Raw genomic sequence first — 19,116 nt, 5'->3', positions numbered from 1 at the left:
AAATTGTATTAAATATCATCACGATTCTAATAATTGAAGATTAAAAATGACAAAATTAAATAGGAAATAATTTTGAATCTTAAATAGTAGTCCACGTTTACTGAGAGGAGGATGAGGAGGTAGTTTGAATTTTTTTTCTCACCCCCCCGAGGCTTTCCCCCCTTGGTGTCCATACGTTTGTTCTCTACATCTGTGTCTCAACTTCTGCCCTGCAAACCGGTTCATCAGTACCATTTTTCTAGGTTCCACATACATGCGTTAATATACGATATTTGTTTTTCTCTTTCTAACTTACTTCACTCTGTATGACAGTCTCTATATCCATACACGTCTCAACAAATGACCCAATTTCGTTCCTTTTTATGGCTGAGTAATATTCCATTGTATTTATGTACCACATCTTCTTTATCCATTCATCTGTCAATGGGCATTTAGGTTGCTTCCATGACCTGGCTATTGTAAATAGTGCTGCAATGAACATTGGGGTGCATGTGTCTTTTTGAATTATGGTTTTCTCTGGGTATATGCCCAGTAGTGAGATTGCTGGATCATATGGTAATTCTATTTTTAGTTTTTTAAGGAACCTCCATACTGTTCTCCATAGTGGCTGTATCAATTTACATTCCCACCAACAGTGCAAGAGGGTTCCCTTTTCTCCACACCCTCTCCAGCATTTGTTGTTTGTAGATTTTCTGATGATGCCTATTCTAACTGGTATGAGGTGATACCTCATTGTAGTTTTGATTTGCATTTCTCTAATAATCAGTGATGTTGAGCAGCTTTTCATGTGCTTCTTGGCCATCTGTATGTCTTCTTTGGAGAAATGTCTGTTCAGGTCTTCTGCCCATTTTTGGATTGGGTTGTTTGTTTCTTTAATATTGAGCTGCATGAGCTGTTTATATATTTTGGAGATTAATCCTTTGTCCGTTGATTCGTTTGCAAATATTTTCTCGCATTCTGAGGGTTGTCTTTTCGTCTTGTTTGTAGTTTCCTTTGCTGTGCAAAAGCTTTGAAGTTTCATTAGGTCCCATTTGTTTATTTTTGTTTTTATTTCCATTACTCTAGGAGGTGGATCAAAAAAGATCTTGCTGGGATTTATGTCAAAGAGTTTTCTTCCTATGTTTTCCTCTAAGAGTTTTATAGTGTCCGGTCTTACATTTAGGTCTCTAGTCCATTTTGAGTTTATTTTTGTGTATGGTGTTAGGGAGTGTTCTAATTTCATTCTTTTACATGTAGCTGTCCAGTTTTCCCAGCACCATTTATTGAAGAGACTGTCTTTTCTCCATTGTATATCCTTGACTCCTTTGTCATAGATTAGTTTACCACAGGTGCATGGGTTTATCTCTGGGCTTTCTATCTTGTTCCATTGATCTACGTTTCTGTTTTTGTGCCAGTACCATATTGTCTTGATTACTGTAGCTTTCTAGTATAGTCTGAAGTCAGGGAGTCTGATTCTTCCAGCTCCGTTTTTTTCCCTCAAGACTGCTTTGGCTATTCGGAGTCTTTTGTGTCTCCATACAAATTTTAAGATTTTTTGTTCTAGTTCCATAAAAAATGCCATTGGTAATTTGATAGGGATTGCATTGAATCTGTAGATTGCTGTGGGTAGTATAGTCATTTTCACAATATTGATTCTTCCAATCCAGGAACATGGTATATCTCTCCATCTGTTGGTATCATCTTTAATTTCTTTCATCAGTGTCTTATAGTTTTCTGCATACAGGTCTTTTGTCTCCCTAGGTAGGTTTATTCCTAGGTATTTTATTCTTTTTGTTGCAATGGTAAATGGGAGTGTTTCCTTAATTTCTCTTTCAGATTTTTCATCATTAGTGTATAGGAATGCAAGAGATTTCTGTGCATTAATTTTGTATCCTGCAACTTTACCAAATTCATCGATTAGCTCTAGTAGTATTCTGGTAGCATCTTTAGGATTCTCTATGTATAGTATCATGTCATCTGCAAACACTGACAGTTTTACTTCTTTTCCAATTTGTATTCTTCTTATTTCTTTTTCTTCTCTGATTGCCATGGCTAGGACTTCCAAATCTATGTTGAATAATAGTGGTGAGAGTGGACATCCTTGTCTTGTTCCTGATCTTAGAGGAAATGCTTTCAGTTTTTCACCATTGAGAATGATGTTTTCTGTGGGTTTGTAGTATATGGCCTTTATTATGTTGAGGTAGGTTCCCTCTATGCCCACTTTCTGGAGGGTTTTTTAAATCATAAATGGGTGTTGAATTCTGTCAAAAGCTTTTTCTGCATCTATTGAGATGATCATATGGTTTTTATTCTTCAATTTGTTAATATAGTATATCACATTGATTGATTTGTGTATATTGAAGAATCCTTGCATCCCTGGGATAAATCCCACTTGATCATGGTGTATGATCCTTTTAATGTGCTGTTGGATTCTGTTTGCTAGTATTCTGTTGAAGATTTTTGCATCTATATTCATCAGTGATATTGGTCTGTAATTTTCTTTTTTTGTAGTATCTTTGTCTGGTTTTGGTATCAGGGTGATGGTGGCCTCACAGAATGAGTTTGAGAGTGTTCCTTCCTCTGCAATTTTTTGGAAGAGTTTGAGAAGGATGGGTGTTAGCTCTTCTCTAAATGTTTGATAGAATTCACCTGTGAAGCCATCTGGTCCTGGACTTTTGTTTGTTGGAAGATTTTTAATCACAGTTTCAATTTCATTACTTGTGAATGGTCTGTTCACATTTTCTATTTCTTCCTGGTTCAGTCTTGGAAGGTTATACCTTTCTAAGAATTTGCCCATTTCTTCCAGGTTGTCCATTTTATGGACATAGAGTTGCTTGTAGTAGTCTCTTAGGATGCTTTGTATTTCTGCAGTGTCTGTTGTAACTTCTGCTTTTTCATTTCGAATTTTATTGATTTGGGTCCTCTCCCTCTTTTTCTTGATGAGTCTGGCTAATGATTTATCAATTTTGTTTATCTTCTCAAAGAACCAGCTTTTAGTTTTATTGATCTTTGCTATTGTTTTCTTTGTTTCTATTTCATTTATTTCTGCTCTGATCTTTATGATTTCTTTCCTTCTGCTAACTTTGGGTTTTGTTTGTTCTTCTTTCTCTAGTTCCTTTAGGTGTAAGGTTAGATTGTTCATTTGAGATTTTTCTTGTTTCTTGAAGTAGGCTTGTATAGGTATAAACTTCCCACTTAGAACTGCTTTTGCTGCATCCCATAGGTTTTGGATCGTCGTGTTTTCATTGTCATTTGTCTCTAGGTATTTTTTGATTTCCTCTTTGATTTCTTCAGTGATCTCTTGGTTATTTAGTAACGTATTGTTTAGCCTCCATGTGTTTGTGTTTTTTTACATTTTTTTCCCTGTAATTCATTTCTAATCTCATAGCGTTGTGGTCAGAAAAGATGCTTGATATGATTTCAATTTTCTTAAATTTACTGAGGCTTGATTGTGACCCAAGATGTCATCTATCCTGGAGAATGTTCCGTGCGCACTTGAGAAGAAAGTGTAATCTGCTGTTTTTGGATGGATTGTCCTATAAATATCAATTAAATCTATCTGGTCTATTGTGTCATTTAAAGCTTCTGTTTCCTTATTTATTTTCATTTTGGATGATCTGTCCATTGATGTAAGTGAGGTGTTAAAGTCCCCCACTATTATTGTGTTACTGTGGATTTCCTCTTTTATAGCTGTTAGCAGTTGCCTTATGTATTGAGGTGCTCGTATGTTGGGTGCATATATCTTTATAATTGTTATATCTTCTTCTTGGATTGATCCCTTGATCATTATTTAGTGTCCTTCCTTGTCTCTTGTAACATTCTTTATTTTAAAGTCTATTTTATCTGTTATGAGTATTGCTACTCCAGCTTTCTTTTGATTTCCATTTACATGGAATATCTTTTTCCATCCCCTCATTTTCAGTCTGTATGTGTCCCTAGGTATGAAGTGGGTCTCTTGTAGACAGCATATAGATGGGTCTTGTTTATGTATCCATTCAGCAAGCCTGTGTCTTTTGGTTGGAGCATTTAATCCATTCACGTTTAAGGTAATTATCGATATGTATGTTCCTATGACCATTTTCTTAATTGTTTTGGGTTTGTTTTTGTAGGTCCTTTTCTTTTCTTGTGTTTCCCATTTAGAGAAGTTCCTTATCATTTGTTGTAGAGCTGGTTTGGTGGTGCTGAATTCTCTTAGCTTTTGCTTGTCTGTAAAGCTTTTGATTTCTCCATTGAATCTGAATGAGATCCTTGCCAGGTAGAGTAATCTTGGTTGTAGCTTCTTCCCTTTCATCACTTTAAGTATATCATGCCAGTCCCTTCTGGCTTGTAGAGTTTCTGCTGAGAAATTAGCTGTTAACCTTATGGGAGTTCCCTTGTATGTTATTTTTCGTTTTTCCCTTGCTGCTTTCAATACTTTTTCTTTGTCTTTAATTTTTGCCAATTTGATTACTATGTGTCTCGGCGTGTTTCGCCTTGGGTTTATCCTATATGGGACTCGCTGCGCTTCCTGGACAGCTATTGGGTGGCTATTTCCTTTCCCATGTTAGGGAAGTTTTCAACTATAATCTCTTCAAATATTTTCTCTGGTCCTTTCTCTCTCTCTTCTCCTTCTGGGACCCATATAATGCGAATGTTGTTTTGTTTAATGTTGTCCCAGAGGTCTCTTATGCTGTCTTCATTTCTTTTCATTCTTTTTTCTTTATTATGTTCCGCAGCAGTGAATTCCACCATTCTGTCTTCCAGGTCACTTATCTGTTCTTCTTCCTCAGTTATTCTGCTATTGATTCATTCTAGTGTAGTTTTCATTTCAGTTATTGTATTGTTCATCTCTGTTTGTTTGTTCTTTAATTCTTCTAGGTCTTTGTAAACATTTCTTGCATCTTCTCGATCTTTGCCTCCATTCTTTTTCTGAGGTCCTGGATCATCTTCACTATCATTATTCTGAATTCTTTTTCTGGAAGTTTGCCTATCTCCACTTCATTTAGTTGTTTTTCTGGGGTTTTATCTTGTTCCTTCATCTGGTACATAGCCCTCTGCCTTTTCATCTTGTCTGTCTTTCTGTGAATGTGGTTTTTGTTCCACAGGCTGCAGGATTGTAGTTCTTCTTGCTTCTGCTGTCTGCCCTCTGGTGGATGAGGCTATCTAAGAGGCTTGTGGAAGTTTCCTGATGGAGGGACTGGTGGTGCATAGAGCTGACTGTTGCTCTGGTGGGCAGAGCTCAGGAAAACTTTAATCTGCTTGACTGCTGATGGGTGGGGCTGGGTTCCCTCCCTGTTGGTTGTTTGGCCTGAGGCAACCCAACACTGGAGCCTACCTGGGCTCTTTGGTGGGGCTAATGACAGACTCTGGGAGGGCTCACACCAAGGAGTACTTCCCAGAACTTCTGCTGCCAGTGTCCTTGTCCCCACAGTGAGCCACAGCCAACCCCCGCCTCTGCAGGAGACCCTCCAACACTAGCAGGTAGGTCTGGTTCAGTCTCCCCTGGGGTCGCTACTCCTTCCCCTGAGTCCCGATGCACACCCTACTTTGTGTGTGCCCTCCAAGAGTGGAGTCTCTGTTTCCCCCAGTCCTGTCAAAGTCCTGCAATCAAATCCCACTAGACTTCAAAGTCTGATTCTCTAGGAATTCCTCCTCTCGTTGCCAGACCCCCAGGTTGGGAAGCCTGACGTGGGGCTCAGAACCTTCACTCCAGTGGGTGGACTTCTGTGGTCTAAGTGTTCTCCAGTCTGTGAGTCACCCACCCAGCAGTTATGGGATTTGATTTTACTGTGATTGCGCCCCTCCTACCGTCTCATTGTGGCTTCTCCTTTGTCTTTGGATGTGGGGTACCTTTTTTGGTTAGTTCCAGTGTCTTCCTGTCGATGACTGTCCAGCAGCTAGTTGTGATTCTGGTGTTCTCACAAGAGGGAGTGAGAGCATGTCCTTCTACTCCGCCATCTTAGTTCCTCCCTCTCCTATTATTTTCATGTCTTCATTTCAAATGGTTTTGAGATGGAGGTAAAGGCTGCAATTTGTGCTTGACCCAACATCTTGAATGAAATTTCTATAGAGTTTTAACCAGCACTAAAGAATATGTGAACATTTTTACCACCATTAAATGACATTCACTCAAAAGCAGAATTTTTACATTCAAAGTCATTGTAAAGAGAAGATGTGGTACATATATATAATGGAGTATTACTCAGCCATAAAAAGGAATGAAACTGGGTCATTTGTAGAGATGGGGATGAACCTAGAGTCTGTCATACAGAGTGAAGTAAGTCAGAAAGAGAAAAACAAATATCGTATATTAACACATATATGTAGGATCTAGAAAAAAGGTACGGATGAACCTATTTCCAGGGTAGGAATAGAGACACAGACGTAGAGAACAGACATGTGGACACAGAGGGGGAAAGGGAGGGTGGGACGAATTGGGAGATTAGGTTTGGCATATATACACTACCATGTGTAAAATAGGTAGCTAGTGGGAACCTGCTGTGTAGCACAGGGAGCTCAGCTTGGTGCTCTGTGATGACCTAGATGGGTGGGAAGGGGGGTGAGGGAGGTCCAAGAGGGAGGGAATATATGTATACATATAGCTGATTCACTTCGCTGTACAGCAGAAACTAACACAACATTGTAAAGCAATTATACTCCAATAAAAAAGTCATTGAAAAGGTTAATATATTTGTTGTACAATTTACTATAAAACACTTTCATTAAAAGGATGTTTTTAGGTTGGTTTTCAAAGATTTTTCTCTCAGTTTTGTAGTCGGTGCCGTCTCTCCTGCTGTTGTTGTCCCTTCCATGCTACATTTGCAAGAAAAGGGATATGGTGTTGAGAAAGGCATTCCAACCTTATTAATAGCTGCCAGCAGTTTGGATGACATTGTAGCTATCACTGGATTCAATACATGCTTGAGCATAGTCTTCTCCTCAGGTAAACAAAAAAATACAACAGCTACTGTATAACTCATTGCTTTTTTTATTCTTTAAACAAGGTTTGTGGCTTTGCCTCTGCATTTATTAATGAAGACTTTTCTATGTAACATCTTTTTATTCTTCACAGACAGCTCATTCTAGACCAGAGAAGGAATTTCAGTGGGTTAAGATACCACTACTTAACACAAGTGATTTCCTTTTAATAACCAAATATTCCAATTAATTTGATAACCCATATTATTACCATTTATCTGCTCTTGTTGCTTTGGAATTTTATCACAGTTTTCAATAGAAAAATTTAGGCAGAAATATTATTAGTACTACTAATATATCGAATAGATATTTGGAGATGTACCTTTCTGGCCATCATTATAGATAACTGGTTGTTCTGTTACTAAGCCAACTTATATATATAGAGTGTGGACAAGTGTGTGTCTTTTTGGCAGTGATGGGACAAGATCCTGCACCAATTCTAAATCCCAAGGTGATATTTGGTCTTGAACGTCACTTGGCAGAAATTGTGAAAGTAAACATTCCACATTTAATAATGCATTAATTATCTGCCAGTGTTCGAAGTTCAATATTCTGTATTATTAAAGCACCAAAACATTTTAAAGTTGAAAAGTTATATATATAGTTTCTCTTAAAATCATAAGATATAAATGAATAAGAAGGAAAAAAGGGAAAAGGTAAAAATAAAGTCTGTAATAGTTATACCCCCAGGAATAATAATTGTGAATCTTTTGATGTAAATTCACCCAGACTTCTCCTTTTCTCCCCCATCCCCATCTATCTCTAGCTCTTTCTCTCCCTCCCAATATTCTTATAAAATTATTGAATATTAACCATACTTTCTTATAACCTGAGTTGTTTTGCAGTTACCTGTGTATTGCAAAGATGGTCCTTTTCAGTAAACATTTTTATGACATTTGTAATGGTTGCATAGTATTCGATTGGCTGCATCATGATTACTTAACATGTTGAAAATTGAAGTTGACACCAATATTTACTATTAAAATAATGCTTGGTTGAACATCTTACAGCTAAATAGTTGTACCTAATCTTAATATTTTCTTAATCTTTTTTAATACTTTAAAAAATGTTTTATTTTTTCCTGTGTCGGGTTGTTTTTGCACGCAAGCTTTTCTCTAGTTGTGGTGAGCAGGGGCTACTCTTCATTGCGGTGCGTGGGCTTCTCATTGAGGTGGCTTATCTTGTTGCAGAGCATGGGCTCTAGGCATACGAGCTTCAGTAGTTGTGGCTCGCAGGCTCAGTAGTTCTGGCACACGTGCTTAGTTGCTCCACGGCATGTGGGATCTTCCTGGACCAGGGACTGAACGCGTGTCCCCTGCATTGGCAGGCAGATTCTTAACCACTGCGCCACCAGGGAAGTCCCAATATTTTCTTAATCTTAAAAGAGAAATTATTGAGTTAAAAAGTATATAACATTCTAAGATTTTTGAAATATATTGCCACAATATCTTGTCCTACCAGGGTGCACAAGCGTGCCACTTTCTCTTCACCTTCTTCAAAATTAGGTATTTACTAGTCCTTTTTAGCTTAGCTAATTTGACAGGTGAAGAGTGAGGTCTCTTTAAATGAAGTACTTTGAATACTAGTGGTGTTAAACAAATGTTCGTGTTTATTGGTCATTAGCATTTTGGAATGTTTAATAGATTGCTTTTCTTGAAATATTTTGTCTATATCCTATAGGTGTGTTCATCATTTGTTCTTTTGATTTGTTAAGATTCTGCACAAAATTAAGAATGATAACCATTTGTTTTATATCCTATGGTTTTTGTAATTTGACTTTTAACTTTATCTCTTTTCTGCCATTCAGAAGTCCTAAATTTTTTATTGTCAGATCTGGCCATCTTTTCCTTCATGACTGGTATCAGTCATTCTTTCAAAACATATTTTTTGTGCTCCTCTTCCATTGTACCAGCTACTGTATCAAACACTGAGGATCAACAGTGAACAACAATATTAGTTTTTATTGAGTAACTGCTTTGTACTTGCTGTAAGTTCTGTAGATGTTTTGACTCAATAGTCACAGTAGTGCTATGCTCATTTTGCAGATAAGGAAACTAAGGAACAGAGGTTAAGTAATGTGCTCAAAGTCACAGATATAATAAGTAGGGGAACCAAGATGCAAACGTAGCAGTCTGACCCCAGACCCACACTTTTAACTACTATTCTATCCTGCCTCCCAACACAGCAGACAGAGAAGACCATGTGGCCAATGGTCTCAAGGGGTTTATATGAAACAAATAATTACAGATGTAATAAATATTACATAGCATAAGATACTAGGGGAACATGCTACAGGAGACCAAACCTAATTTGAGGAGGACCGAAAAAGTGGAAACCAAGCAGGTACATGCTTAAAAATCCTCTTCCACCACATAACTATGTAAACTGTCTCTTAAAATTTTAAGGACTTTTAAAGTTTTATTTTACGCATTAGATCTTCAAAGCATCTATATTTTGGAATATAGTAGATATTGAGATCTAACCTTACCTTCCAGGTCAATTGGCCCTTTTACCATTAGGTAATGTCCTTCTTTACCTCTTGTGACAGTATTTGACCTAAAGTCTATTTGTCTGATATAAGTATGACCACCCCTGTTCTCTTTGGGGTACCATTTGCATGGAATATCTTTTGCCATCCTTAAAGTTACAGCAATCTGTTTTAAAATGATAACAACTTCAATTGCATACAAAAACTCTACTCCTCTATTCCTTTACCTCTCAGCCTCCTCACTTTATGTTATCAGTGTCACAAATTACATTTTTTATATTATGTATCCATTAACATAGTTTTATAGTTATCTTTTGTGCTTTTATCTTAAATTCCAAAACAGAATTAAAAGTGATTTCCTTAGCACCATTAAGGTATTACAGGATTCTGAATTCATCTATTTACCTTTACTGGAGGTTTATATTTAATGCTTTTGTGTTGCTGTCTAACATCCTTTTATTTCCACTTGAAGGATTCCCTTTAACATTTCTTGTTAGGCAGGTCTAGTGGTGATGAACTCCATCAGCCTTGTTTATCTGAGGAAGTCTTAATTTTGCCTTCACTTTGAAGGACAATTTTGTGGGATAGTATTCTTGGGTGGCAATTTTTTCTTTCAAAATTTTGAATATATCATCCTACCTTCTTATAAGGTTCCTGCTATGTAAGCCTCTGATAATTTTATGGACGCTCTCTTATATATGATGTGTTGCTTTTCTCTTGCTGTAATTTTTTAAATGAGCAGAAAGCCTTTTGGACTGTATATTGTTGTTAAATGGGTGTCTCTGTAGGGGATCAAGGTTCTGGGGTTCCCATTCTACCTTCTACTGTTGTCACCCTCCACTTCTATTATTTTTAATGGGAAAATAGTTCTAAAATATGTATATTTACATACCTTATTGAGTTGAATACACAGAGCATAGCTGAACTTTTTTGTGACTCTGGATATTTTTTAAAACTTATTACAATAAACTACATGTATCCATGAGACATTATATTGAAAAATCAGTTGATCCTTGAATATTCCTAGGATTGACCCTGGGTTAAATCTTTTTTTTATGTTGTTGTTGTTGTTATTAAATTGTCCTTTTTATGTTTAAATTATTTGTTTATCATAATAGAATATCAGAGGAAAACATTAACAACCATGTGCTAGGTACCAGAGGTTCCCCTTTGCCAATCTCTGTGCATTCTTCTACCTCACTTGGTCTTTTAGGTTGGGTGTGTAAGGGGAGCACATTGTGGTTTATTACTGCTTTGTTTTCTGGCGTACTTATTCAATGAACATTTCTGAGTTGTGTATATGTATTAAATCATTGGAGAGTACATATTCAATTTATCAAATAGATGTGCATATGTTTTCACGTGTTTGAACATTAAAGGTCCATTTTTGTATATTTATTCTATGATACATACCTTTCTTTATGAATCACCTACATTTGATTTTCCGATGTGTTGGGTATGTGAAAATACTTCTCTATGAAATGTTTTTCTTATTGTGTGCCCTTACAGGTGGTGTACTTAGCAACCTCATGTCCTCTTTTCGGGATGTACTTGTTGGTGTGCTGGTAGGAATTGTTTTGGGAATGTTTACTCGATATTTTCCAAGTAGAGATCAGGTAAATAAAAAATAATCTATTGTTTGGAAGTACAGTATTTCTTTCAAAAGACATTTCTTTCAAAAATTTGAACTTTTAGAAGATCCATGAAATAATAAATTTAATATTTAGTTCTCTTTCTCCAAAAGAGGCCTCCAATGCCTACTCTGCTTAAAACTGAGCACAGTTGTGATTTTTCCAGGTCAGTGGCCCTAACTGAAGTCCCAGCTTCCTGATTAGGCAAATAAGGAATATCAGAAAAATGTACTTAATTCAGAGTAGCTTCTCCATTCCATCCCACTCCTTTCTTCATTAAATTCCCTGTTGACTCCTGACATTTTTTAAAAAATCTTTTTCCCTCAAACTTTACATTGAACATTTTTGGAGAAATATATTCCCATTTATCTCTGCATATTTTCTGACTTAAATTCACTCCCTCTCCCTTTGACCAAGGAAACACTATCAAACTCAACCCTTTCCTGCCCTAAAGGATATGCCATTACTGTTAGATTTCTGTAACTTCCATCTTAATTTCCCAGCAATTATTGTCTTAGCTAAAAAGATATTCAGACATTTACTTTTAAGAATTCTTTGGATATGTTATATGGAACTACAGGTTATATGGGTCTCTTTTCTTTCCTTCTTCTCTTACAGTTAAAGTATTATAACCATTTTACTGACGTTAGTATCAGAGATATGGCAGAAGATGAAACTCAGTAATTGCAAATTTTGTCACTTGATACCTAGTTTGCTAAAATATGTGGTGAGAAAGTCAAAATTTTAGACATTATTTGATACAACATATGAAGACATGGTATCAAAGGGTCAATAATAAATGATAGATAATATGATAATTGTATTATATATTTAACATAAATTAATTTCCAAATATCTATCAAATTCTAGGGAAAACTTGCAGTGAAGAGAGCATTTCTTATTTTGAGTATGTGTGTTTCTGCTGTCTTAGGCAGCCATCGCATTGGTTTGCATGCAGCTGGAGGATTATGCACACTAGTATTGAGTTTCGTTGCAGGGACAAGTTGGTCCAAAGAAAAGGTGAATATTTTTAATACACCATTTTTTAAAAGATAAAATAACTGCATTTTTTTTACATCTATAATGGATATTTTAGGAAATCGCACTCTAGTTGGAAGATGTTCCATAAGTTAGTATCTTCAAGGAAGTGAATGAATCAGTCAAGGAAATAAAATATTTAGAAGAAGGACTAAAATGCAGTCAGAAATTGAGTTATCACATCAGGCCTCTCTCTTTTTCCCAAGTTTAATGCAATATGATTATATAACTTTTATTGATTTAATTATTTTATTTATTAAAATTTTAGTTATACAATTAACACATGCAAATATGCTCATAAATATTAGAAGAATAAGAAGGGAACTTCTTTGGTGGCGCAGTGGTTAAGAATCCGTCTGTTAATGCAGGGGACATGGATTCGAGCCCTGGTCTGGGAAGATCCCACATGCCACGGAGCAACAAAGCCCGTGCACCGCAACTACTGACCCTGCGCTCTAGAGCCCGCGAGCCACAACTACTGAGCCTGCATGCCACAACTACTGAAGCCCGCGCACCTAGAGCCTGTGCTCCGCAACAGGAGAAGCCACCGCAATGAGAAGCCCGCGCACCACAACGAAGAGTAGCCCCCGCTCACCTCAACTAAAAGAAATCCCGCGCGCAGCAAGGAAGACCCAATGCAGCCAAATATAAATAAATAAATTTATAAACATAAATAAATAAATAAATAAATAAATAAATAAATAAATAAAACAGTAAGAAGGCCCACATATGGAATACAATGTAAAAGACTCCCTTTCCCCCACCATTGCCAAATATCAAATCTCCTTCCCAGATCATTTCCTCTAATCACTCCTCTATCTGTAGACATTTAGATCACTTCCATGTTTTGTTATTACAAACAGTACTTCCATGAACAATCCTATTCATGTGCGGTTTTGCAAATGTATGAGTACTTCTGAAGGAATATTTCTAGAAGTGGAATGGCTGGATTTAGAAATTGTACATTTCTATTTTGATGGGTACTGCCAAATTATCCCTTAAAAGGATTTTATTTACACTGTTTACTACCAACGGTGTAGGAGAGTCCCTAACACCTAAACCCATCAACAATCTTGGGTATTATCAATTGTTCTTTTTTTTTTTTTAACAATCTGATGGGTAAGAAACTATATTACATTGTTATTCTTTATTTATATTTCTCTGATTAGTAGTGGAGTAAGCTTCTATTCATATGTTCTTTTATAACTACTTATTCATATTCTTTGCCCATTTTTTAATTGGTTTATTAGCCTTTTTGTTCCTAATTTATAGAGTTTCTTTATATGTTAGGGCTACTAATTCTTTGTTATCTACATGTTACGTGTAATTTTTGCTTATCTTCAACTTTGTTTTTGATGTCTTTTGTATGGCAGTAAAATTTCCTATAGTCAAATCTGTCAGTTTTTCCTTTTTGGTTTTGGGTTCTGCATCTTGTTTAAGAAAGATTTTTTCACCCAAGATTATGAGATTATAAACATTATAACATCTTATATATTATCTAATACTTTGGTAGTTTGTTTTATTTTGCATTTAGTTCTTTAATCCATCTGGAATCTATTTTTGTGAATGATGTGAGGTAAGGATGTACATGTGTGTGTTTATATATATGTATTCATAGACATACATATATATACATACATATATATATGCATATGAATTGTATAATCTATTTTTGCCAAAGTATTTATTGATTAATCCATTAATTATTCAATGACTTAAGTGTCTCTTTTAACATGTGCTAAACTCATATGTATATATATATATATATATATATATATATATATATATATATATGTATATATATATATATAAATTTACTTCTGGAATCTATTTAAACTTCTCTATTTCTATGCCAATACCACTATACTTTAAATCACTGTAGTTTTATGTCTCAAAATCTAATATAGAAGATTCCTTCTTATTATACCTATTTTTAAATTATTTCTTGGCTGTTCCTGCCCATATTCTTTGTTAGATAAATTTTAGAATGAGCTTGAGAACTTCCCTATCCAAAAATCATATGGGCATTTTGTTTAGTATTCTGAGAAATTCATAATTGTAAGAGAAATTAAATCACTAATAATAAATTACAAATAAATGAAAACTACTAGTTTTTTTACATGATAAAGGAAATCAAAAAGTAAAGAATAAATAGATTTTAAAGATTAAAAGTAACAAATAAGATAATGTGCTACAAAGAAGAAAGAGTAATATTGGTTTTCCTTTGTTACTTCCTTTTTTAAACTTACTTTTATAAACGACAACCAGAAAACCTAGTCGTAAGGGCAGTAGTTATGAAGATAGTTTATGCCTCAAACAAAGGATATTAAAGTTTTATGTATCTCCACCTGTAAAAAAAGATAAACCCAGACTGAGACTAAAATCTCTTCATCCAAATTCCTGGAAAAGAGCCAGAGTACTGTGATGTCACTAGGCGCATTTCCTATAACCATGTAATTGTGGAAGCAGCACTGGGGGGGTTCATTCCCGGAAAGGGAAGCCAGGCAGGCAACCAAGTTAGAATCTATTAAATGTTCTGGTTTGGTTTTAAGGAGAAAATAACTTTGATGTTTTCAATATGGGTCCTTTTGGAAGCAGGCCTAACAGATTACCAGAATTTTTTTCCTAGTTGTTTAGGACCTATCAGGATTCACTTTCATGGGATTTGGTCCCAGGATAATTTTTAGTGGAGGTCTTCCCAACTCATTTTTTTTTTTTTTAATAAATGTATTTTTTTATTTTTTTATTTTTGGCTGCGTTGGGTCTTCGTTGCTACACGCGGGCTTTCTCTAGTTGCAGTGAGCGGGGACTACTCTTCTTTGCGGTGCGTGGGTTTCTCATTGTGGTGGCTTCTCTTGTTGCGGAGCACGGGCTCTCGGTGCATGGACTTCAGTAGTTGTGGCGCACGGGCTTCAGGAGCCGTGACTCGCAGGCTCTAGAGCTCAGGCTCAGCAGCCGTGGCGCACAGGCGTAGTTGCTCCGCGGCATGTGGGATCTTCCCAGACCAGGGCTCGAACCCGTGTCCCCTGCATTGGCAGGCATATTCCTAACCACTGCGCCACCAGGGAAGTCCCCCCCAACTCATTTTTGAGAGCTGAAATGTCTGAATGATCTTGAGTATGTTCTCATCAGGCATGATGTAGTTCTGTCTCTGTTCAGTTGCCTTACAAACAAAATGTAGAACTCTTACTGTACCATCAGAACATGTGTGGAACTTCAAAGACCTTACTTGTTCCATGACAGAATTACCAAATAATATTTTTATTTTATTGCTTTGTAGATTTCTTTTAATCAAATTCTAAGTGTTTGTGTAAAAGAATTAACCTACTCATTTAATTTTTATTGTTTTAACATTTCTTCTACAAATAAAATATCTTAAGTTTATTAAATGTTGAGAGACTTTAAACTTCTGAAATGCAAATACTTATATGTGTCACAATAACTGAAAATTTATTACCCTTTTCTACAGATTAGAGTCCAAAAAATTATTGGAACTGCATGGAATATTTTTCAACCTCTTCTTTTCGGTTTGGTTGGAGCGGAAGTATCTGTCACATCTCTTAAATCAAATGCTATTGGTAAGAATGATCAGAGGCACAAAAATATAAGATTTGAAAACATTTAAGAAAACTTTGAATAATTTTTATTTTTATTTACAACATGTCTTTGAATGCTACAAGGACCTTCTTCAGAAGCACATGTTGTAACATACATTTGTTCTTCCTTTATCCTGTACGCTCTTTGTAACCAAAGACAACCCTGAATATCTTCCCTGAGTGATCTGAGGAAATGGAGATTAGAAATTTTTCTGAGGGGAAATATTGGATACCATTAGCACCTTTTGAATACTTTCATTTATAGTAAAAGTTCAACGTCTGTTAGCTCAGAATTAAATAAATGTAATTTATCTTATTTTTCATCATACCTCCACCATCATATTATCTCTTGCACTTTACATAGAAGCCTCAATCATATTTGTATTTTTATGATTATTGTTTTTACTTAAAAAAAATAAAGATATACAGAGACACTAGCCCTAAAATGCTTTCAACCCATTTACAAATCATATCTATCTCTAGGCATAAAGAACCACTACTTCCCAAATATTGTGTTATTTATGTTTGTTTTTATCTGTTGTAGGCATTTGTGTTGCTACACTGAGTTTGGCATTATTGGTTCGAATTTCTTTTACATTTGTATTGATGTCTTTTGCTGGTTTTAATTTTAAGGAGAAAATATTTATTGCTTTATCGTGGATGCCCAAAGCTACAGTCCAAGTAAGAACATATTAAGTCATTCTAATTATTTTAATGTTGATTTTTTAAAAAAATTCTAAATGAAAAAAACATCCAGTCACAAAATATGGGCCATTAATCTTACTTTTAAAATGCTTGATTGATCGTCACTACTCATTAAAATTAATGTAATCTTTAAGAAACTCAGTTTTAAAAGCAATTTTTCTGAAATTGAAAACTGTGCTTTTAATGACAAATACTTCCTAAACTTACAAAAACATTTTTCTGTTTTCCCAAGACATAAAATAAGAGTATATCTGAATGCGCTGAAAAGGGCACAGCATTACTTCTGGGTGTTCCTGCCAAACACACATAACGTCAATCTTATCATGAGAAAACATTAGACAAAAGCAAAGTGAGAGACAGTGTGCAAACTAATTGACCAGTACTCTTCAAAAGTGTCAAGGTCATGTAAGACAAAGACAGACTAAGGATCTGTCTCCCATAAAAGGAGACCAAGGAAACACTTACTAAATGCAGTGGATTTAGTTCAGGCATTGGCTCCTGGTCCAAAAAAAAGGACATTAGTTGGACAGTTGTTGAAATTTGAATGAGGTCTCTAGATTAGTGTATGTGTGTGTGTGTATATATAATATATATTATACCAGTGTTAATTTTCTGATTTTTGGTTATTGAACTGTGGTCATACAAGAGTTAACATTTGGGAAATCTGAATGAAGGGTATATAGAAAGTCTTTGTATTACTTTTACAACTTATTTGTGAGTCCAAAATCACATGAGAAGCCCCTGAAAGTGAATGAACTTGGGGGTGGGGGGGAGGGAGCAGCAACTTTGTGCACGGGGAGGGGCTGGTTGTGGGGCTGCAGGATGCTGTGAGGTGCGCTTTTCCTTTAGGTATCAGAGTGTGAGGTGGCAGATTTGCATTATATTTAAAACATTGTTTAAATCTTAAAAAAAAAAACCTTTTTTTTGATTATAAAAAAAAAGAGTATATCTGAAAATTGGAATTTTTACATTTTGCTGAATATTGTAGAGCTAAGTGTTATGATTTTAAACTAGAGACACGCTGATTCTTTTTAAAATATATCTTTCCTATGCCTGCCACCCACTCTACCATACATGAATGCACATATATTATTTTTAATTATATATTTAATTTGTATGACTATTTGATTGATGACTGAATCTCTCCACTAGATTATATAGGAAGGATAGGAACAGTGCTTGTTTTTTCTGTTATTCTTTTTCCCTAGCACTTAACACAGTGCCTAACATGCAGGAGGTACACAATAAATAAGCATTGCATGCCTACAAGAATGAATGATGAATGAATGAAAGAGAGAGAGAAAAGGGAGACCTTGTAGTTTTGCTCTCTGATTCAGTGATAAGGTATTGCTACTTATAGTCAGACTGTTTAACCTGACAATATAATGTCTTGATTTCCTGAGATTTTCTCCATTGTTATTCCAAAACAGAAGCTTGTGAGTTTCCATGCAACAAAACCCTCTATATGTCATGGTTAGAAAAGCAGGTCCTTGGGACCAGGCTGCCTATTTTGAATACCATGTTACTTGCCTATAACCTTAGGCAAGTTACTTTGTAACCTCTCAGTGCCCAGTGTATAGATTCCAAACCTCTTGTCAGTTTTACTGTATCACACTGCCTCCCAGTAGTAAGAACAAGAAGACAGACAACAAAATCCTAAAGAACCGTAAGAAACCTTAGCATTTTGTGTTGTCTCGTTGTAGCCAGGAACCTAGTGGTACATGGTAAAGGCAAATATGCAAAGCTCTGGTTTCAGGTGAACTCCTAAGGTTCTGAAAATAATGTGAGCACTCAAAAAATGTATTTAAACAGGGGAAAGCTGAGATGACAAGAAAACAAAAACAGCCCCCAAATGTCTGCACACTGGTTTGTCACTTTTTCACTCTCCTTCCAGATATATTTGCTGGGAAGAACATAGGATTGATGAGTAATTTATGAAAATTCCTCAACACTTTGTCTTGTCTCTTTTCTAGTAGTCTAGTGCTAGGTGTTATTTGTTTTAACAGGGCTATTTACTTTTATTATATGTTAACTCCATTTAACATTTTTCTTTATGCCTCATCTTTTTCTCCTCTAAATGTAGGCTGTATTAGGTCCTCTGGCTCTAGAAAGAGCAAGAATCAGTGCACCCCATTTGGAACCATATTCGAAGGATGTGATGACAATAGCTTTTCTAGCCATCTTGATCACAGCTCCAAATGGAGCTCTAATTATTGGCATTCTGGGACCTAAAGTACTTACTCGCCAAGATCCAAACAAAATGAAAGTGGAATTAGCAGGATTAGAACTTCATTAAAAAGTTGATTTGCCATCACCTGCCTGCTTCTCTTAATGAATTCTCTTACATGAGAGAAAAATTAAAAGGTATAAATATGTGGAGACTACACAGAACCAAGGAGTTAATAAATATATGATTTCACTACAGATGTTTCCTATGACTTTTTATTCCAAAGTTAATTTAATAAAAATAATATAAAATAGAATGCCTTGTTAGTATTTATGTATTTCAAGAACAAAGTAAATTTATAAATACCCTAGGAAAGTTTAAAGAACTCCATCAGGTTGGATTTACTGTCATAATACAAACTAAGCATCATAAAAAATTAAATGAACCTAATGACAGAAAGATAAGATAGTGTAAGTCTCTAAATAGGAGTAGAACTCTCCATCAGGTTAGTAATTCAGTTAAAAAGATTACCAGAAAAAAGAAAAAAAAAATGAC

At 35.5% G+C, this 19,116-nt stretch overlaps 1 protein-coding gene across 1 annotated transcript in view; it reads left to right on the top strand.

Annotated features, from left to right (window-relative positions):
• The window catches only part of SLC9B1 (solute carrier family 9 member B1), a 46,250-nt gene extending 27,560 nt beyond the window's left edge, over positions 1–18,690 (top strand). The window contains exons 6-11 of the mRNA XM_059924194.1: positions 6,726–6,901; positions 10,934–11,040; positions 11,926–12,075; positions 15,563–15,671; positions 16,234–16,370; positions 18,478–18,690. Coding sequence (XP_059780177.1) covers positions 6,726–6,901; positions 10,934–11,040; positions 11,926–12,075; positions 15,563–15,671; positions 16,234–16,370; positions 18,478–18,690 — 892 coding nt within the window. The remainder of the gene's footprint in view (positions 1–6,725; positions 6,902–10,933; positions 11,041–11,925; positions 12,076–15,562; positions 15,672–16,233; positions 16,371–18,477) is intronic.
• Positions 18,691–19,116: the final 426 nt, after the last annotated feature.

The sequence above is a fragment of the Balaenoptera ricei genome, chromosome 5 (genome assembly GCF_028023285.1).
Source record: "Balaenoptera ricei isolate mBalRic1 chromosome 5, mBalRic1.hap2, whole genome shotgun sequence".
NCBI lineage: Eukaryota > Metazoa > Chordata > Mammalia > Artiodactyla > Balaenopteridae > Balaenoptera > Balaenoptera ricei.
The sequence above is the reverse complement of the archived record's forward strand: the minus strand, read 5'-3'. Positions and strand labels throughout refer to the sequence as shown.